We start from the raw sequence: 22,837 nt of genomic DNA, 5'->3' as shown, positions 1-22,837 counted from the left end.
AGTCAGACAATATCAATCAAAAAATGGAAGATGAGTATGTGATTCTTGTGAAGGAAAAGGCAGAACAAGCAGTTCAGTCAATCAATCACTCAATCAGTCGATCCCAAGAGAATTCTGTACACCAAAACCCAACATTCTCTATAAATCATTTACCCAAATAAAAAACAAAACAACATTAAAAAAAACCCAAAACAAAACAAAACAAAAAAACCCCAAAAACCAAACAACCCCCCAAAAAACCCCAAAAAACCAGGACTCAGCTTATTTTCTATACAAGTAATCACTTTGAAGATGTATATAAGCAAAAACTTCTGAAACCATCTGTAAAGAAAATGCCTGTGTAATACTATTTTTAGTAAAATGAAGAGGCCACAATGTAGATGCAATCTTCATAATAAAATGTTGCACTTCTGTTATTTTTGTGAATGTTTTAAAATAACAGGATAGGAAAATTATGGCATCCCAAAAACATCACTACAAAGAATAAGAAGGGCAGAGACTTTGACAAGTTTGTCCAATATGCATTTTAGTCTAAAAACATCTAGATGCACAGAAAAAGAAGCACTTAGAAAACATGTGAACTAGGAAAAAAGAATCAAAGTCCCCATGGAGTAAGGCAAATTATCTTTCTCTCCTGCTGACTAGCCAAGGAAGAAGGGAAGATTGGCATTAGAATCAGAGCTTAATGCACACAATATGAGGCATAAGAAATTGTACACTCTGGAAAACTGAAAACCCAGCTAAATGAAAGTGAAGTTTTCCTTACTGGATGTGAAAGATGGTGGGAAAAATTCTTTTGAGAGAAAAGAGTAATTTTGCAGTTACATATAAATGCAATTAAGAAAGGATGTTGCAGTAAATACAAGAAAAATAGAAGGGAATACATGAAATGAAAAAAATCTTAATAATTAAAATTAATATATTTGCAATATTCTTACCATTTTAGAAGCATTAACAAGGAAAGAAGTTTGATATATGCATTGTTCAGAAGCTCTTTCTACTCACCTTGGGACACTTCTCCTGCATGTAAATCAGGAGAGACATGTTTAGACCAAAGTTCCGTAGACACAGCCAGTGCTGATGGAAGGTCATTGTCTAAAATTTCAGCAGGAAACACTTCAGCCACTTCACTGAGAATTTTCTTGCTTTGGGGCACAGTAGGTAAACAGGTGATATTGTTTATTCCATCAACACAAAGAAACCCAGTGGAGCAGGACTGTATAAGACAATCATTGTAATTAAGCTCACAGCTTCGTCCCTGAAAGAGAGTTTTCAAAAAAAGGACGTATTTTGATGACAATTTACATTTTATAGTGACGTTAGTTACAATTATTGCTGTCTTTTGATTTTAAAATATTTTTTGCTTCTATTAAGCTGTTTACACTTTCAACAGGAAATACCATGTGGAAAATATTCCTTAACTAATATAATAGTATAGTTGCATATTTTAAATTTTAACTGAGTAACATTTTGACTCTGATTATCAAGAAAATAATTTCTTTACAGACTTGTAATTGCATAGTATCAAAGACAATATTGTTACCAGTATTAAAAACTGGTTAAAATAATGATCTTCATATAGAATGTAGGTTTGAAAAATACTTTTTACAGAGGACTTAGCTGACTAAAAATCTATGGCTTGCTCTGACTTGCAAGCTAATGTTCTTTCCTTTTGTACACTGCAGCCCATTGTTTGTTGTCTGTTGTTACCAAATCTGCGCACAGCTCCCTGTTAATACCTTGCATTCACAGATAGCGCTTAGAAAAGAAAAATATATAGTGGCAGTCTCAAATAGGACCAGGCATTCATTTCCTATTTTTTTATCAAGAGTAACAATTCATGGGAAGTCTGAAATATCTTCCCCAGTAATAAAGCAAAAATGATCATATTCAGTGGTCTGTAAAAAAGGCAAGGAATAATTATATGAATTAAATGCATTCTTGAAGTGTGAAATAAATATATTCTGAAGTCAGGCCTGAGTTCATTTTATTTTCACTTCTGTTGCAATGAACTAATAGACTACGTGAAGGGAGACAGCTAACAGCTATCCTAGAAGGATACTACATGTTTGATAACTATTTAAAATATGTACATTTCATCCCTGAAGACATACATCTTTTACAACATATCATCAGGATATAATTTTTAACTGAATCTTCTCCTGCAATTGGAGCACCTGTTAAAAAATCCAAGCCTTCTCTAGAGCTCAAAAAGCATGTATTCATTACAAACTTTCCTTCAGACAAGTGCTTAAAAAGTCTTTCATGTCTACATAGCTAACTATTTACACAGAACTTGTGACAACTTGTATTTTATGAGATCTCTGTCAACTCTATTATATTGATTTATGATATTAAGAAACAATAGGAAGGACAAGAGAGGAAGAAATGTAGGCATGAAAACTGAAATTACTTTTTTTACAAGTAGTATAAATTATTCTGGGTTTAAAACAGTAGAGGTTAAATTGATGGGTTTTGGGTAATTTTGATACATTCATGTTTGTTTCAATCAACTTCTTAATTTGTTTTGGCAAGCAGACAAGCTATCTGGTAAATTCATGGCATCTTATAAAATCACTCACTGTGTCGGTATTCCAAAGCACAAAGGAAAAACAGACCAATTAATATGTCAGTTCCCATGCATTTCCTTCTTGCTCTTTCCTAATTCCACACATAGAACAAATGATCAGTTTGAGCAGGCTCATAATCGTTTTTAATCCTATAAAACTTATGTTTCATTCTGACTTTCCTGCGACAGATTAGTACATTTTTATGACTACTACATTTAATGGCAAAGAGCATTTGATTATGATTTTATGACTCATAGAAACAAAGCAGATGTGGATAACCTCCAGTGTGCATGAAGGGTACATTAAGTAGCCATAGATAAATTTGATAGCACTGAAAGTGCCTGTAAATGCTTTAACAGTTTCCATGCAGGGGGATGGAATCATTTAGCTTGTGCAGATTTGTACTTTAAAGTAGGTATATATCTATAGATGGTTCCACTTAGAAAGTAAACACTTATTTCATATACCACTGACTATGCTTTTCTTCTGAAAATTTACGAGAGATTTCACAATCTATGCTTTATGATCCATACTTTGGCTAACAGTATAGACACAAACTACAGAAGATTTACATACACACTGTAGCTGGAGTTCTTTGAACACTTATTTCTCTGTGAGTTTTGCTGTTTCCACTCCATACCTACTCATTCTTAGGAACCAGAACCCATTGGGACCTAACAAATATACCTCTTGAGGTGTTTAGACCATAACTTCTTATCCTTGACACTGAAGATAGGTATATTAAAAATGTTTCTGTGTTGGTCCCCCACCATGTTTTCTTACTTTTATATTCCTTCCCAAAGCATAGTGGAATTGGAGGCACTGAAGATGGAAAAATGAATAATGGAATAAAAGACAAAGATGATGCATCTTAAATTTCAGCTGCTTCAAAGGCTTGTTACTTTTCCTTCTGCAAGGGCTTGCTTGTTCTGCAACATAATGTACAATTAATACTCAAGCTATGTACTAATAGAAAAACTGCCCCCATGGGTCAAATATCTATCTGGCTCCATCATCAGTGAGCTGTTAATGAATACTTTGGGAAGAAAACAGGAAGAAAACAAGCAGAGCAAGCATCTGGTAACTCACCAAATATACCATTCCAACTTTTGACAATAAGTAAATCAAAGACTCCCTGGGCCAGGATAATATTCAGAAGTGTAATTTGAATAACAATTAATCTATCCTCCTTCTAACCCATTTTTGGTTTTATTTGTATTTCTGGTCTCTACAGTGTCACGCAACACTGACTTGTACCAATAAATTTTGCACTAATTGAAAAAATAATTTCTCTAAACAGATTTTAATCTTTCTCTCTGGTGGTTTTATTTGGTATTCAGAAGTTTTTTGGGTTTTTTTGGTGAGACATAAATGGTACAAAAAATTGTGAACCTGATCTTCTCAATTACAATTGTTCATGTAAGATGAGCATGAATATTTAAGGAAAAAAATGAGATTATTGTAACATAAGGGTCAATCTGTTTTCTGTATAAAAACACTATGGCCTTCAAGTGATGTATCCTTCATCACTACTTGACATTGTTTTGAAAGCCAGTCTGCTTTAGAAGACAAAAAGGCAGCAGTTACTGTGCTCTGTGGGAAGTATCAATGTTACCCTTACTAGTCTGTAAAATCCACCTTTCAAAAATGGTATTAATTTTTATGAGATAGTTTTTTCCTTCTCAGGATCGTTTGTCAGTAAATTCAGTCAGATTATTTGCATTATTCAGATCTATTTCTACCTACCAAGCCCTTATGGTAAAATACAGACTTTACAAAATTGTAGACAGAGTCCCTGGAACAGGAAGAAATTCCTGGTGAATTCCTTGAACAAAGCATAAGTCACTTCTGTAAATCCATTCCATTCCATTCAAGAAGTATATGAACAATTCTGAGCAAGCTTAAAAAGTATTTTCTGTGCAATGTTGAACAGCCAGGTAAAAGGAAAGATAAGAGAAATTTCAGCATCTCACCACAAATCCTGGCTTGCAAAAACAGGAATAACCAAAACTGGGCTCCTTTTGAACACAGATACCGTGTGTGCAGGGGTTGGATATGCACTCATCAACATCCAGCTCACAATGGAGGCCTTCCCATCCTGTCAGAAAACAAAAGCAAAGCAAACCCCAAAGCAAGACTCATTAAAATCTGTATCCACTTACTGAGTGTAAATGGAACAAAGGTATGGGTAACTATCATCCATTTTCATATATATGGAGATATATATTATGGGATGAATATGAAATTTTTTGGGTTGTGGTTTCTCAGAGTAGAAAAAATAAAGGAAAAAAGTTAAAAAGAGAAACTCTGAGATTACTGTACCAGAACAATGAGGAGGATATTTTCTGAGCAAATACTTTGTGTTTGAACACTTGAGATTCTGTCTTCTCACAGTTCATTAGTCAGATAACTGGATATTTTATTGATATACATTTTTTACAAAAATCTCCCTTACAAGTAAGTGCACCATAAATTAGAGGCTTAAATTCTCATCTTGAAGCTGTGTTTTAGGTCATGTAATTTAACCCTGTCTCGAACTTGCTCCTTGTAGGCTAAGTTGAAATGGAATCAGTCCATTTGCTTGGTAAACACCAACCCAGAACTCTGTAAAATATGGCCAGTTAATGAAGAGCACTGACTTTCTGTCATGATATTCCCACTGCCCATGACAGATTTGATTTTTCTCCATTTTACTATTTCTAAACAAACTAACAAAGAAAACCCAACAGCCCCACAACCTCCCTAGCAGTCCTGCTGCAAATCCAGTTGTCACTGTTCAGACTTTGCCTCAGAGTATGCATCAAATGGATTCCCCTGTTACATTCCAGTCTTGCTTTAGCTGCCCTGGTAGAAGAGCAGCCTGCCCAGTTAAAGACTTCACCATGAGCCTGCTGTTAATGCCAACAGCTGCTGTTGCTTTTGAGCTGTCTGAGGTGCTGTCAGAACACAGTTTGTATCTCTCCATGCTGCTCCTGCACCTGAACAGCCTGAAGCTGCAGGCACAGAACCTGAACATGCATCTATTATTCCACGGGTATGGGGCTGCTACTGGGACAATAGCTGACAAAATTCATGATCCATTACAAAATGCATTTTTCAGAGCTACATCCATTCCCTTTCCTGGTATCACATGCTGTCACCACATGCTTCACTTTGTTCTCTGGAGGTTTTTGGAAAGCTGCAATCATCTGCCTTGTTCCTGTTTCAGTCTGGGTACCATCCCTTTTCCATTTCATTAAATTACAACAGGGAATCTGTTGAGGGGTCTATCAGACTGTCTCCCCAGTTGTTTCCCATTGTTGCCTTTATAGACCAAAAAATCCCCAATCCCAGCTCCATATTTCTATAGTGAAGCTAAGAAGAGAAATATAAGATCTATTATATGTGAACAGTCAAAGCCTGCAAAAAAAGCCAATTTTTTTCCCCAGGTATTTCTACTTTTTCTCTCTGGATGATATTTTTTTTTTTAATCCCTTTCTTCAGATGTGCAACTTTGAAAAAAGTTTCTCCTTTCAAAGATTCCCCTGCCTCTCCAAATTCACCTCTTTTCAGAGCTGTAACATTCTCATCTTTTCAGCCATTTTAAAGACTTAAATAACTTTGTAAAATACCATATTAATTAAAAAAACTCCTCAAGATATGTAAAAATTATGTATATACTTAATGCATGATTTTTTTATTCTGTGTTTTTACCTAATGGAGGAGTGATTTACAGATCTTTCATCCCTACTAGCACATGGTATTATTAAAAGGAATATAAAAGAAAGTCAGCCATGCTTTGGTTGGGAGATATTTAAAATGTGTTAGCTGTAGCAGTGAGTTCCAAAGCCCCAGAGAACTTTCTCCTACTTATACCAAGAGTTTCCATGTTGCACAGAGACAGCAATCACAGTTCTTAGCTAGTGAGCAATTTTTAAATGCCTATAATAAAATATCTTTGATGTATTATTTTAATAAGCTTTAAAAATAAGGGAAAAAATGGACTTGGCAATGTATTCTGTGTTAATGACTAAAAAAATACATCTTTAAGTTTTTGAGTCATTAATATTGGTGGAGGTGGATATGGCCATATGCAGTACCAGGTGGATATGTAGTACTGAGGTTAGGCCATGACTCCAATTTTTTAAGATCAGAAAGATCTTTATTATCATGAATTCTGTATGAAAAAATAAAAAAAAAATCACTCGTTGGTACATACATCAGAACTATAGTGTTTTTCTGAATTATCAAGTATCTCTCTGACATTTTAAGAAGTTCTAAAAAATATTAAGCTGTAATCAATGTAGTCCTACTCATAATTAGCCTTTAGTAAGCCAAAGATACTTAGATTTAAGTCTTATATGTTAGAAAATCATTCCTTATTATCAATTAAACCAATTAATAAACTGCCTCATTAAATTTCATTATAAACATGCGTGTATTTGCTTCAGTATCTTCCATACTTTTTTGAATAAGATCTCTTACATATAGTTTTGTTAGCTGCATTAAGACAAATTCAGAATGAAAAAAAATGCAAAATGTATTAATATTCAATTTGCTATGTGCTTTTATTTAAATGTAGAACAAGAATGAGTAGAAAGACTCTAGAGAAGTGAAATATATATATATGGTCACAACTTCAGGAGAGTTTGCTAACATATTTTTGCTTGTAAATGGAAACCAACAATGTGAACATATTTTGGCACAAAGTGACTAGATCAGATATATGGAGATAGCATGGATTAACAGAATATTTATCATCCAGAATATATTTAAATTATCTCTAAAAATAACCAGTAAGAAACCTTGTTGCAGTACTATCTCAGAAATCATTCAGCAGTGGAAGTGAGTAAAATACTTGATTTAAACTGAAAAATTAGTTTCAGGACCCAGGTACTTAATTATTCCTTAACTTAAGAGTAACTTGTGGAGCAAGATGTTACTTATGCATATGGATTAGAAATCCTCCTTATGTTGAGAAATGGCTTTTTATTAGCAGACATGACAGGAGATTGTAAGTAGTCCTGAACAGATTAAATTTGTGATTGCATGAAAATGCAGACTGACTGTGACCTTTGCTTTTGTAAAATTTTGATAAATATTTGTAAAATATTTTGATGAATACTAAATCTCTTATATTTTCATAAACCACTTGACCTGTTTTAGTTGATCTCTGTCAGAATTAGGAAACAGTTCCCACTTTTTAAGCAAGTGCCTTTTTTTCATTCTCTTTATAATGTTTAAAAAAATTTCTCTTAATACCAGCCAGCAGAATAAGCTTGTAATCTTGTATTGTAATACCAATAAGGTATGCCTTGCAACACCAACACTAAGGATAATAATAAAAATGTTATTTAAAGTCTTCAGAATTTCTTCTCAGTCAATTTCATTCTATACATAGTGAAATTATTTTGCTGTTAAGCAGTGACTATTTGACAACTTAGTCAGCAAGTTACATTAGTAAAGATCATAAACAATAAACCTGGCTCTAGATAATACTTCAGACTCCCTCAGTGAGCTGGCCTTAATTTGAAGGCTTTCTCATATGCTTACTGGAGTAGTTAATTCTCTTTAGATTTCATTCAAAAATCTTGCCAAAGAGATAGCATTTTTGCAGCTTACAGTTCATAGATAATAAAACAACTTGATATGGTTTACCAATTTTCTCACTAGTAACACTGATAATTCAAAACTATCATTGCTCTGTCATATGGGGGTTACCTTGTTGACATTTACAAGTGTATCCATTGATATGATCAGCACAGGTTGAGCCATGTAGACAAGGTGATGAATTACACTCATTAACTTCTATTTCACAAAATTGTCCAGAAAATCCAGCAAGACACCTGAAGAAAACAACATTTCAAAGTGTTATACTATACATAAACATCATGTAAAATAGACCTTGTGTGGAAACAATATGTCTAAAATACGTGTATTAACAAGACATCATATATTACTTTCTGTTTCAAGGTATTTTACTGGAACACTTCCAAGCTTCATGTTGTGATACATGCTGATCTTGTAAGGGATTTATATGGCAAAACCCATCCAAAAATTTCACATCTGGACTATAATCAAGCATAACAGTCCCAATTAGAGTGCACTGGTTCTATCAAGGTGAATACAAACCTTTCTTTATGTACTCTTGGGAGATTGTCTACTGAAATAATTTAGCTAAGTAGCTGCAGCCTATGTTTGAAAAACTGCCTGCTGACAACTGTGTACTATCAAATATAAACTACAGCATAAAAGCTAATCTTCAGGACCCAAGCTTTAATTATTATTGTAGGTATAAAATATTTGTTTTCTTAAAAAAAACTCCACTGTATTTTTGTGGTTGTAAATTCTGTGTGATAACTGATATCAAAGTAGTTCCATTTGATTTCAACATATAGCTTACAAGACTTACAAGATCTTTAACGAAGTGCAAAAATCCTACTAATCTCATTATTGAAACATGTCTTTGTGTATATACACACACAGCTTTATAGTTATATGCAATTATGCTCTAAAATACAGGGTCTCATAATGTTATTAATAAAGTTTACTCTTTTGAGATGTGTTGCAAATGGATATATTTCACATGAGACCATGTTTTCAAAAACTCCTTTTAGTAACTGGGTCGTGCACACCTTGTAGGTTGTCTTGGGTCTACTGAAAAGCATGAAGGTTTATGTCTCACTTAAGAGGGAGATGAGTATATTAGCACAGTAAATCCAAGCAGCCACGTCACCTACTCCTCAAGGTGCTACAATGAGTGAATTCAACATTTTCAATTAGAATGAGGTACCTGCAGTGCCTACCTTAGCTTTCCAGATTGGGAAGCAAAAGAGGAGGATGGACCATGAAACCCATGTGTGAGACCCCTCCTGGAGGATTATTACACTATGTATCAGGAATTATACTTTGGTTTACTTTTGCTGTGACTATTAGACTATGTTTGTTTCATTTCATATGGAATACACTCTGGGTAATGACAATTTGGAATCTACGAAGAAAATATCAACAGAACAGATTTGTCAAAGTCTACATCAACTACAGATGACAGCTATGGCATACTGCTTGGAAAATAAACTGAAGCACACACTACTATTTTTCAAATATCTAGTCATAATATATGAGAGAAAAAGCATGAAAAATGCACCTTAGTGAGTGCGCCATAAGCCCACCTGTTTTTTGGTTGAAAAAAGTTTTAAAAAAATCCCTGAGAAGATACAGTTTGGTCCTTTGATCCTATATGTAAATGTCAAAGCCCAGTAGTTAGAACACAATTTCACATACCCAACATGAATCAACCTAGCATTCTCCTATGCTCGGTGGAAAATGGAATGCAGAGGATGATTCTGCTCACGGAAATCTTAAGTAGTTTTCTTCAAATACCTTTGTTTTTAGACTGTCTACAGAGCATATTAAGGAAAAGAAAATTAAAAGATCCAAAAAAACCAAATTGAAGGGAGAAAATTTTCCCTGATATGAAAAGGATGGAGAGAATATTCTACTAGGGGAAAAAGGCAACTAGACACAGGCAATACTATGCCAGTTTAAATTCAATTTAACTTTATGCTTTGGTGCAATTATATATTTTGTCTTAACAATAAAAAAACATTTACAGAATAAACTGGAAAAAATGTCCAATTATGTAAAATATCTGGACAGAACAACTACATCTATGTGTATCTAATGTGTGTGTCTGTAAAAGTCAAACATTGAATAAAGGTCTTTTTACGAACTCTCCTGTTGGCTGCTTCGATTGGGCACATTTTGATATGTGATGTGTATACTTGCTGAGTAGTAGACACCAGTAAAGACTAGAACAGTCTTTACTGTTCTCCTGTGGTCATAACTATTTGGAGCAAGAATGATTAAGGAAGCAGGTTGCTATAACTCCCATGGAGAATCAATAGTATGGAATCAGCTAGATATTGCAAGTTACAGCCTGGATGAACTCTGTGAAATTTCCTACTCAGAAAAGCTTGAGACTTCAGAGACTCAAGGCTCTACAAAGACTTGAAACTTCAGAGATATAAAGTACATAACTATGGGCCTAACTCATACTCTCACTGAGGCAAAAAGTATATATATTTATATATCTGTGAACATATAAACGTTTGGCAAAATAACCTATTTTGTACTGAAAGCTTTCCAAATATTTATTAAATTTATAATACCATATTAAGTGATTGTGGCACCACCAGAAATAGAAAAGTTTTGCAAATAGGACTTTCCTTTCAAATTGAAATTTAGATGAAAGGCTTAAACCCATGAAAGCACCTAGATATCCAGTATATCAAGTCTTACATATATCAATATATACAAGGTGCCGTGTTTCCAATGTCAGACAATCATTCAACTTACAGAATACTTTAGAATATTGGAAGTATTTAGCATAATGATGTGTTATATTTTTTTGTAAAAACTGGAATATCACAGTATTCAATTTGTCTCTGTTCAAAAAACATGTTGTGATATAAAAACTGCTTCATCACTGCAAAGACAGCCATGCTATTAACTAAATTATTCTGAGCAATTATGAAGCAACTAAAAGTAAGCTAAAACAACAGCTTAGTATCAGCAGCTTTCACAAATTTCCCAAAATTGCAATGAACTTTACACTTTGTTAAGAGTTTAATGAAGTTAACTTTTCTTAGGATTTGACTCCAATAATTTCTTAGCATTTTATTCACTCCCACCTTCCTTCATATCTACTCCTCTAAAAAAAATAAAAAAGTTTTTGTTCTGCCGTTCCACATTCTTACTTCCCTTATGTCATTTCTTCTAGAACATTAGAAGGGACAGAAACAGTAGAATTTAAATACAACTGATATTAGAAAGTTGAAGTAGGTATGAAATACAGTTCTTGTTACTATAAATAGAAGTAAACATATCTGAAACACTTTGGAACATATTTCTATGTGTTGTTTGGGATATGGACATTCTACAAAAAAACCCCAGAGGCTTTTAGATAGCTTTTATATGAAGGTATGATCACTGCAAATCTTGTATGTTGATTACCATGTAATAGAAAACAATGTATGTCTTTGTAAGTAAATACATATCTAGGTTTATCAGCAAATAGCTCTGAGGGCTTACCTAACAAACTAAGTGCACTGGGAAGTCTGAGCTTTTAAACTTACAGAAAGATCAACATAAGATCAATAGTTTTGTTCTGAAAGGCAGCAAAAAGTAGTGCTCATTTGCTGTAAGAATAATGCATTCACAATTTATTTATGACCAGTTTTAGGGATGTTGACAAAGATCTTTCTCTTTTCTGTCATTCCCCGCAGATTTTTTCATCTCATATAAGATGCTGATGCTGACATACTGTGGTGCAAATATAATCCCTTTTATGTTGTGCCTTTATATCAATCATTATCAGGAGTAATTATCTTAATTTGAGCATATGCCAAAGCAGCAAATGAAAAAAAGACTGAAAAGACAGAATTAAATGAAGGATTTTGATCTATGACAATTCTTACTGCAGTCACAATAATTTTTTTTCTTTGTTAGTATACTTTCAGCCTGAGAGAAAATCTAAAAGAATCCAAACATCAGCCACATTTTTCTCTACAACATCGATTTATATTCTCTAGTAACTCACTGTTCTTTGAGTCTGTTTTGTATCTCATCATTTGAGTCCATTTTTTAAACCTGTACCCTTTTCTTTCTCTCTCCCTCTCTTTCTTCATCTGCCTTGTGACCTTTTACAGCTTATGAATAATTTGTGTATCAGTGAGATATGAGGTCCAGAAAAAACATGGTTTCTACAACACAGAAGTTTATTAGGTTTATCTGGAGCAATGATTAACAGCAATTGTACTTAGAAGAGAATGTTTATGCTGTAACCTTTACCTCCTTATGTGACTCAGTCAACCTGGTAAAATCAATGAATTTTGTGGACCAGTCCACACTATGAAATTTTTTGGAGACATCGGTTTTTCTTTGTGAGTGTTAACCTTGATGACTTTGTTAATGTTTTGCTAATACCTCCAGGTTAGATAATGAGGATGTTGGGCAGAATAATAGATGAATGTGAAAAGCACATCTCCTGAGCAAATGCCTTAGCTAAAATTGTGTTGTAATTGTGGAATCTCTTTTGACATTAGTCATGATTTTTTTTTCCTAAATCTGCATTTTCTTTCCAAAATAAATCTATTTAACTGCTCTACTGTAACAGGCCAGATTTGTCATTGCAAATTTACACTGGGATTGCTATACATTATTAACAAGCTATGAAAAGTCACTGGCTAAATGTCATGGACGCTGAGATATAGCAGCACCTTGGGATTCATATAGCAAACAGTTTAGTTTTAATCATCTTGGATCACAAGGTGCCTTGACATTTGCAAGGCAACTTTTTCCTTTTTAACTTCCAGTGGAATCACACCTCTATTATCTCAATCATAATTCTTAACTTCAGATGTGATAGAAAGTTTTACTGTCTAAATTAAAGAAGTGAAAAATCGATCAAACATGGACCTTATAATTCATTTAATCGATGCTCATATGCCAGCTTGGAAAGGAAAAAAGAAGAGCAAGGAAAACTAGATAATTTAACCAGCTTCAGAATTATTAGAGACATTTCCTGTGAAATACATGACCCTCAGCACTACTGAGGCACGACCTTCATGAGAAGTATTAGCACTACAGACTTCTGCAGAATCTTTTTAATTTTAAAGAAAAAATGAGTAAGAGCACTGATTAATTTTAAATATACCTACCATTGTAACATGATTTCTTAAAGCTTTAAATTCTTGGCAGGGGGGAATTTTTCTAGAGTGATAAATTAAAAATTCAGTCTTTATCATACTTTACTCTCTAACAGCTAACCTTTTGGATAGTAAATTTCAATTTACTGGAAGCCAATGCATCATTTTTGCCATTTTAAGTAGGGTTATTCACAGACAAAATATAGAAAACCAAACATCATTTTATTTAAATGTTTTCTTTTTCTCAAGATGCACAAGAACAAACCAAAATCCTGGCCCTATCAACATTGGTTTGAAAAATGAAATGTCTCATTTGAAAGTTACAATGTGATGTTCATAAAGTTTTGAATGTTCAGATCTTTTTATTTCTTTCAAATTCGTTGCTCTAATTTATGTGTGTTCTTTTTTCTTATCTTACACATCTGCCTGTCTATATTAGCTCAATACACACATAAAAAAATGTTGCCTCATAAATGAATATATATTCATATATATGTGCAGTACTGTCATCAGGTTACAGAATGAGTGACCACAACAACCTATTCCTCATTATCCCTAAACCATGTGGGGAAAGGAGAAAGAAGTACAGGAGTTGGGACAAAGGAGTGAACTTAAGCCTGTGAAAAAGAGATTGATGGAAATTGGAGCAAAGGTGGGGGTTTTTGGTTTTTTTTTTCTCCTGACCATGCTATTCTATTTGAAATTGGCAATAAATTAAATTTTCCCCAAGTCAAGACTTTTAGCCAGTAGTTCTCTGTGTTTATTTAGACCTCAGAGTTTCTCCATCTTATTTTCTCTCCCCATCCTACTGAGAAGAAGGAGTGAAAGAGCAGCTGGGTGGCACCTGGTAACCAGCCAAGTTTAGGCCACTATAAGGTTCTATGCCTTTTCAATGAATTCTACATTAGTAGAGAAATTCTTAATTTATTTTCCTACCTCAATAATTAATTCTGTTTATGACAATTAAGACAAGGCCTCTTCAGGGCTTGCCAGAACTTTGATAAGGAACCTATCTCAGAAAACACTAATATAACATGAATTTATTCATTAACTGATCTGGACTTCAGGCACATTCTGTAAAAACTGAAAAACCAAACAAAAACCTTAAAGCAGAATTATAAAATATAATTCTCAGGAGTTATTTTGGTTTGTTTTTTTCTTCTATTTCTCACAATACCACAGTTTATTACTAGAACATTGAACTTGTTAATTTAAAAATCTATTGGCAGTACAATCTGTTATAGCATTCTTGTTTCATCTGTCAGGTTACTGAAACTTTTGTTGTGTATGTTTCATTAAAAGTGAGATTAATAGCTATGGGCGTGTTACTGTGAAGCTGATAGAATAGTCAGAGAGGAAGTTTTTATAATTATCTAATAATGGCCAAGGTCTTCATTGCTTTAGAATTAACTTTTATAGGCAGGCAAATTACTTCAACTGAGAAACCTTTTTTTCAAATGTTCCACTATTTCAAGCTTTGCATCATGCATTTTAAACAATTTTCATAGTGAGCTTTACCATGGCCTTCAATGAACACAAAAAATGCTGGACAGATCATATAATGAGCTTAGCATGATAGTCACTGGCAGGTTTTACTGGCCACAGATTTTGGGTTTTTATCATATTACACTCAGATGCAGGAATTCCTTAAGAAACACTGAAAAAAGGAAGGTATCACGTGAAAGTAGATTATCTGCTGTGTGGTCATCCATCTAGTCCGAAGACTGTGGATGCTGCTGATGAAGCAGCAGACAACCCAATCAATGTGCATGATCTTAAATAAATAAATAAATATGTGCTCTACTGCTCTTGGAGTCTGAAAAACTGAGGGGAGAAAAAAAGAACATTGACTTCTGTGTCCACATGTGTGTGAACTCAGTGGTTTCTGAGATCCTATGTTGGATCAGCATGGATCTTTTTGGTACTGTGGTTTCACTAATGGGTTAAATTGATTGTCTTCCTAAGAAAAATGGCTCTGAGATCAAAGTAATATGAGTCAGCTGCCTTATCACTAATACTACTGAAAATTTCTTCTCCTGATGTACTTTGAAGCATGTTTCTATGGAGAGAACTTGAGAAAGCAGCCACTAAGGAATTTACACAAATCTCCTGAGAGCTTTTCTCAGATTATTATCTCTAAAACCCTTCCCAAAGGTGATGCAGTGATTGTTAATTTTAGAACACTGACAATGAAGCTTTCTCCAAGCTACAAGTATAGCATATCATATTGCCTTTTTTATTTCCTTTTCCTCCTCTGTATTCTCCTTGGATGTGCTGTCTAGAATGAAGCAAGTTTATTTAGTCTGAAGAAAAATTTCCCATAGAATTAAGTAAAAAGACATTATAGCTCTCCATGGTGGTCAGGAAATGTTTTTTTTCTATTTTAAAGAATATTCAATAGTAATCAAAAAGAAAAAAATAGTATTAGCATGCTTGAGTATATATTTTGTTTTAAAGGGTATTCCACTTATTCATCTAAAGTTCTGTTCTTATCATATCAGAGTCCCCACTACAGATCTATAATCTGAAATAACAAGATATATCTTTTTTTCTTTCTGTTGTCTTTCTTAGATTATGGGAGAAATCATTCAATTATTAATGTAATTTAGAGTGGTATGAAAATAGTTATTAGTGAAAAATTAATTTGAAAAGAGCAGTATCCTATATAGTCCAAGAATCTCAAGTTCAGATGTTGTAAACTTTCTGGTTCTGATAGTCAGAAACCTCTCATATTCATCATTAGTTTATATTAGATATCTTTTTAAATGTAAAATGAATTTTAAAAGCGTAATTAATAGTGCCATTCTCTTGGAGAACTTCTTTTAGAACAGGAGCAACAAACCACAAGGTTGGAACCTTATCCATATGTTAACTGTTAACAGGCCCATATTTTCACTAACAATGAGAACTTATCATAGGCTTACTTGAGTGTCTGATTGGTTTAAAGATATCAGACATTTGAAATATAATTATAAATGTATAATTACCTATGATTTATACTCACAGGGGTAAATGTAAGAAAGAATGAACTGATACATCAACACTTTGTAAGGAATGAAGGAAACAGAAGAAATTTATTCTTTATCTCCTTGGAAAGGTGACCCTATCAGCATATTGAACTGGATATACTATAGTGCAAGGCATCCTTCTTCACACAGGAGCAATGTTGCATGTAAACCCCAAAACAGACTCAGATTGTTTAAACAGGATTGGAGTTGGAAGATTTGAAACTTTTCAGCTTTCTTTTTTTCATCTTTCTTCTTAACTTTTTAAAGAGTTAATGGAACAGAGAACTAATTATGTCTACAGAAAAAAAGAAAAAGACCATGGAATCATAGGACAGTAAGGACTATTTTAAGAGCTTTATTCCTGACTATAATAATATAAGTGCAATGTGGATTATATAAAACTACTTTTCAACTACTCTGAACACACAGTGTTACCCTTGAAATTGTTGACACTTTAATTAATTAAACTCATTAATGTATGTCAAATTAGAGTCTTTATTTTCAAAGAATATTTTGGGACAATCACAACGGATACTAAACATTTGCTAATAAAAAGTTCCATTCTTTCTAAGGTCATTCTCATTACAAGAGACGTTAAACTTTCTCAGTCCACTTGGATTCAGTCTTTATTTTCCCTATGAGAAAAGCAGATTTTACTGCCAGTAAAAGCTCCCACTGTGCTTAACGTGGACATTCTTATTAAGTGATAAATTATGTACTTGCTAAATCACAGTTGGTGGGGTGTGACAGCGTTAAAGGAAAGGTTAATCTGTGGAATATCAGGCTACAATGAATACAGTAAAATAACCAGAATAGCTAAGCCTTGATGAAAATATATTAGAGCTAAGACACTCCTTTCTTTATTTTATTAACCTACCCAGTTGGAAACTATATGCATTTCTTTCCACACCAGTAGTGTGGGCAGAATTAAAGGAGGAGCAGGAACGTGTGTGTGTGTGTGTGCTTGTGTCCTTGTAGAACTGATGAAAAACCACCATTCAGCTGTTTGCTAGAATGATCCATATTTGCAGTGAGATTTCATGTAGAGGAAAGATAATATCTGGTCAATCCTTTCTCAAACAGAATCTCTCTAAGCTTTTTACTAATAGTCCTTTTACATAAAGGAATAAGTTAGGACAGGTCCTTAGCTGATGTAAACTTCTATAATGTCAGTCTTGACACACCTCTCTGCTATCCAGGCACTCATTCAAAATCCAGGATACAAAAACGCCAGATTAATATCAGATACTATTTTCCTATTCTCCATTTACTTGTCCAATATTCTTGGTTTAAATTAGCTCCTGTGTGTCACTGAGTGTACATGACTGTGTTGAGAACCATACACATTAAAATGAAAGATTTTAGTTAATAGAGTTTACAAAATCAGAAAAGAGCTCACAAAATGCTAGAGGAGAACAGGAGAAGGGAGCTGTTAAATACAGTTAATTCTTCTTTTATAGATGTTCTGTACCACTTTAGTTTAACTTTTTAGGTACTATTTAAGACCTCTGCCCTTCCCAACTCTGATAATACAGATAAAACACTCATAGTGCAGAATTGTGAGCACCTCATTAGCAGCCGACTATTTCTTGTCTAGACCAACCCCTCTACTCTCCATAGTTTGTTGCTGGAATCCGCAGGGATCATTTCACAGGGGCTGTCTCAGCTGATTCTTAGTGTTAATCATTTTGGCTGTGAATTGTTAAAAACCAAGTGAAGTGTAAGAAATTCCATTTCAGCATATATTCTCAGTTTTTACAAATAATATCAACACAGTTTTTCCTGTGTCTCACTTCTGTAGTCCTTTAGTTCATAAATATGGTCTTGCTGAACAAGAAACCACAGGGTTTGTTCTTACACTGCAAGGCTGTAGACTGAGGCTTATCAAGCCTGATTTGTCTGGACTTGTCTTCTTGCCTGGAGCTTTTTTAGGTCTAGTAGACTCTAATTTGTTTGAGTTTTGATTTTCATTGTAAAATGGTATGCTGATATGTCTCTTTTTATAATAATTCCAATATAGCTCAGACAGTGATAACAAGTATTATTCCAGTGACACTTTTTGTTGTGCATAGAATAAATTATGGGGTATTGTAGAACAAAATACTGGATAACAGTTGAGATGATACATTTGAAACTGTGTGAAAATGTCTTTAGGATAATAAAAGACAAAGTAATAAAAACAAGCTTCCAACATAAATAAAACACACTTTCATTAAAAAATTCAGCTGTAACACAGAAAAGCAAAAGAAGCAAGGTATAGGACATGTTAGAAAATGCTTAAAAGTGTTCCCTAATATAAGCCCCTCAAGTACAAGAAAGAAGAAGCCCCCACTGCATTCCCTTGGCAAAGGATTCAGGATGACAATGCACCATAACCCCTTCTCCCTGAATGAAACAAATGGAAATATAAAGTTTGTAAGTTTCAAGCATTAAACTATTATTACCATGATTGAACTTCAGTATTTGGATAACTTGCATGGTAAATTTTAGTGCTTCTGTAACTGGATTCATATTACATTTTTGGCAAGATTTATGATTCCAACTAGATCTACAGTAAATTTTTGACTTTACATACAAAGCATGTCGCTTGCCCAGCTGAAGTTTTAATATGACGTACTAGTAGAGGCAAAAGGACTTAAAATTTATTGAACCTTTTTTCCCTCAGGTCTTTCTCATGTCAGTAGTGCATTCTACACCTTTGGGCTCTGCTGGGTGCTTCTAGTATTAAGCACTAGGAAATTTAGAAAAACTGACAAAAACTAATCCCTTCCTAACACAGACTAACTTACAAAAGTGAACCAATAGTGTCACCTGGAAAAAATGTGACTTCACAGAATACCAGGTTAGAAAAAACTTCAAAGACCATCTGATCCAAGATTTCTTGGCAAAACACTCTTTAGACAGGATACCTCAGCCCCCTGTCCACTTGAATCTTAAAAGTATCCAATATTGTCCAATCCATCACTTCCCTGTCAAGATTATTCTGATGGCTGATTATTTTCATTGCAAAAAATTGTCCTCGTGTGTCCAACAAGAATCTCCTCAGGAGCAATTGTACTCACGACCTCTCATCTTTTCCATGTGATTCCATGAAAAGAGTCTCCATGTTCTTTGTAGCCACCCTTTGGATACTGGAACATGGTAATAAGGCCCTGTAAGCCTCTCACCTAAGCTTTCTTTTCCCAAAATTGACCATACTCAGTTCTTTTAGCCTTTCCTCATAAGGCAGGCTTACCAGTCCATGATAACGACTAATAAATTACTGCTACCACAGCAATAACAAACTGTGATATATAAAAAAATGCCTTTAATGACCTGGAAAAACTAATTTAAAATGAAACTTGTTCCTTTAGATTTCCCAAAAGCATGATGAGGCAACATTGCAATCTGTCCAGATTACTAGCATCCACAGTGATTTCTGTTGTGCAGACATTTTAGGAGAGCATATAGCTTCATTTAATAGTAGTAGAGAACACTGTCAAGTCAGTTTATTTATCAGGGGACACATTTGACTGCCTTCAATGTAGTTAAAACTCTTAAAAACAGCATTTCCACAGAAAATGTCAGAGCATGTTTGTGAAGGAATGGACAAAGTTATAATAGTTCTTGGAGAGCTACAAACACAATATAAGATATTAGTGGGAAAAGAAAGAACTGCGAAGAACTATCTTAGTGCAAACATTTTGTTGGCTGTGTTATTTGTAAAGTACTTATTCCTTATTCCAGATGACTGTTGAAGAATCCTGTAGAACAATACTGCATGTTGCTTCTTGGAAAGGTTGTACAGGTGTTAATGAGGATGAAGTAAGAGGTAAGAGGTGATTTTTAAGAGCTCCACATGATAACTAGAACCTTAGTTGATTTTCATCTTATACTGTATAATTGCACGATCCTGCTTAGAAACAAAAAAATCTCTAGACTTTGTAAATATTGTTACCTTCCATAATACATGCAGAGACAGTAAAGCTCTTGGTAAAAGCAGAAAGCTAAAACAGACATTAAGGATAATCACGAACATGTATTAAAACTGTTACACACAATTTCTAGTGTAGATGTGACTACACTACTACTCTAGTGTGAGTGGCTGCCGTAAAGAGACCCAAGTGGACCCAAACAATGAGAAGAAAGAAGCCCCTGCCAGCAGCATCGTGTTCTTCCTCACAGAGAAGTCATCAGCATCCTCATGGCTTGTCACAGCCTACATCACATTTTGCATAAGAAAGACTTTAAATGTCAGCCTTTATTGGAGAAACATTGGGAGTGTGAGTATAACACCAAATAAAAGGCCAGCTATTAAAAAGAAAAAAAAAGGAAATTATACAACAACTCTAATTGCATTTGCTAATGTGTTTTTCGGTATAAACTAGACCATTCAGGGCATCAGAATGATAAAACTAGTTAATGGCTCCACTAAATATTTTGTGGTTTTTTTCTAACCCAACACTGATTGCAAACCTTTCTAGACAATGAAATGATGCCCACAGGAAAGTTCCCTTGCCTTCAGTCACTTCCATTGCACTCCACAGCTCAATCCACAGTCCAAAATGCATTGCTATGCCTGACTTTATCTGATGAGTTGACAAGCTTGAAGCTACTGTGACACCATCTCTGCAGAAAGTGATATTGGACGTTAAGACCTCATGATTAAATACTCAGGAACAACAATCAGCATTTGCATCCAAAGATTTGATTCAACTGATACCCTGTACTTTTATTCATTCTTTCCTGGCACTCACAGAGCTATCATAAATATCTGTTAAGAAAGTCACCCAACACTGCTTTTACTTATTTTATAACTTCTTCAGGCCTTAGTCTCTTGACTCAGCCATGTCCTTGGTCCGTGGTGCTCATGAAGGTGAGCCACTTCTCAGGCACACCGTGAGTTCACAGAAGGGAGAAAAACATAAGGGTGACTTAGAATTCCCTGATAACATTCAGGAAAATGCTCTTTAAACATGTCATGGCCTTGTAATAAAATTTATTTTATGAGTAGCAAGTTTGATGTGTGTCTGTCCACTATAAAAATTGGAAAGGAGTGGGGAAAAGACTTGGAAGAGGGGCACCCTCCCCTTCCCCACCAGCTGACCTCCCAGGGAAGAGCTAAGAAGCAGGATCCCACCAATCAGGTAGAGGTTTGGAGAAGCTATTAGCCATGGAAGGCCCTGGAAGCTGCCAGAATGGGTGGATAATCACAGCTTGGATCCATAACATGGATCCAGAGCAAGGCAGAACCTGCCTCAGCAGTGTGGGAACTCTGCAGGGGAAGGAAAGGCTGGTGGATGAAAGAGAAAAAAAACCCAAATGAGTCAACCTGGCCCCCAACCTCAGCTCTGAAAAAAAAAAAGCACAAAAAGAAGACATAAATTAAAATAAGTATAAATATCTCCCACAAACAATTTGGGAGGAATGCAAGGAAAAAAAAAAAAAAAGAAGAAAAGGCAATCAAAAGGTTTGCTGGGATAAATGCTATCTAAATAAGAAAATATCTACAAACTGCCTGAGAATGGGATGTCAACCCTAAAAGCTGTTCTCATAGGAGGGGAAAATGCCTACAAAAACCTGCAAAAAACCCCCACCTTTCTGCCCTTCTCCTGCACCTGGAAGCACTACCTGGATGTACCACCTGAAGAGTTAATGCCATGTGCTTGCACAAGCAGGGGTTGATGAAGGAGAAAACCTTCCCAAAACAGCACTGGAAGGGGAGCACAAATGTGTTGAGTCCATGTTCTGGGGCATCCCCAGAGGAGTTTTGACCAGATGTCAACCAGAAATGTCCTGCTTTTTCCTCACTCTGTGCTGAGGATTAGCTCAGTCACAAGAGACTGAGGAAAGTTCAGATTCTGTAAAGATAACCAAAACCATAACCATTTTGGGGACATGTTTTGCCAGAAGAGAACACTAACGTGCTTCTTCCTCCTTATGCCAGTGAATCAAATTACTGAAAACCATATGTCCAGCTCTGAACTCAAACCCTTTTTTCCCATCTAAACCCCACACCAAACTTCAGTCTCCCCAAACCTTCTACAGTACTGTTTTCAGTTGTGTAAAATAGGCCCCAGACACATATTTTATTGTTTTCACTGACTCTGGCACTATGCTGAAACACACAGAAAGACCCAAATTGTTTCAGCTTTTACAATGTTTATGCCTGCCTTGCACTACTGTTCTCTTATTCCAGACTATTAGGAATGCTGGGACCTTGCACAACTAAACTGATCTGCTCGTTCTTTTGAAGTCAGTAACTGCTCACTAGATAGAAGCCATGAATAATATGTTTCTCTTTGTGCCTCTTGCTGACAACAAGAAAAACATTAATTTAACTTCTTTGGCTGAATGTGAACTAAAGCCTTAAAAAGAAAATGACTTTGCTGCTGTTGCCCTACAACTCTCAAAGAGAAATGAAATACTGCAGGGATTCTAGAACAGTGACTTTCACAGAAGCGAAAGATTTCAGATACAATGTGCCAAGCCATAAAAAAATACTAGTTCAGCTTTTATGCATATTATGTCTCCTTTGACCCTGTTCAATTCTTAAAAGGATACATATATTTACAGGACTTAACAAACACTT

At 34.7% G+C, this 22,837-nt stretch overlaps 1 protein-coding gene across 1 annotated transcript in view; it reads right to left on the bottom strand.

Moving 5' to 3' along the window:
- The window catches only part of EYS (eyes shut homolog), a 704,955-nt gene that overhangs the window by 331,749 nt on the left and 350,369 nt on the right, over nucleotides 1–22,837 (bottom strand). The window contains exons 30-32 of the mRNA XM_054280634.1: nucleotides 8,271–8,395; nucleotides 4,544–4,668; nucleotides 1,006–1,258 (exon numbers count right to left, since the gene is read on the bottom strand). Of these exons, the coding sequence (XP_054136609.1) occupies nucleotides 1,006–1,258; nucleotides 4,544–4,668; nucleotides 8,271–8,395 (503 nt within the window). The remainder of the gene's footprint in view (nucleotides 1–1,005; nucleotides 1,259–4,543; nucleotides 4,669–8,270; nucleotides 8,396–22,837) is intronic.

The sequence above is a fragment of the Melozone crissalis genome, unplaced genomic scaffold (genome assembly GCF_028551555.1).
Source record: "Melozone crissalis strain CALT ecotype California unplaced genomic scaffold, PUWL_Pcris_2 ptg000027l_1, whole genome shotgun sequence".
NCBI classification, from domain to species: Eukaryota; Metazoa; Chordata; class Aves; order Passeriformes; family Passerellidae; genus Melozone; species Melozone crissalis.
The sequence above is the reverse complement of the archived record's forward strand: the minus strand, read 5'-3'. Positions and strand labels throughout refer to the sequence as shown.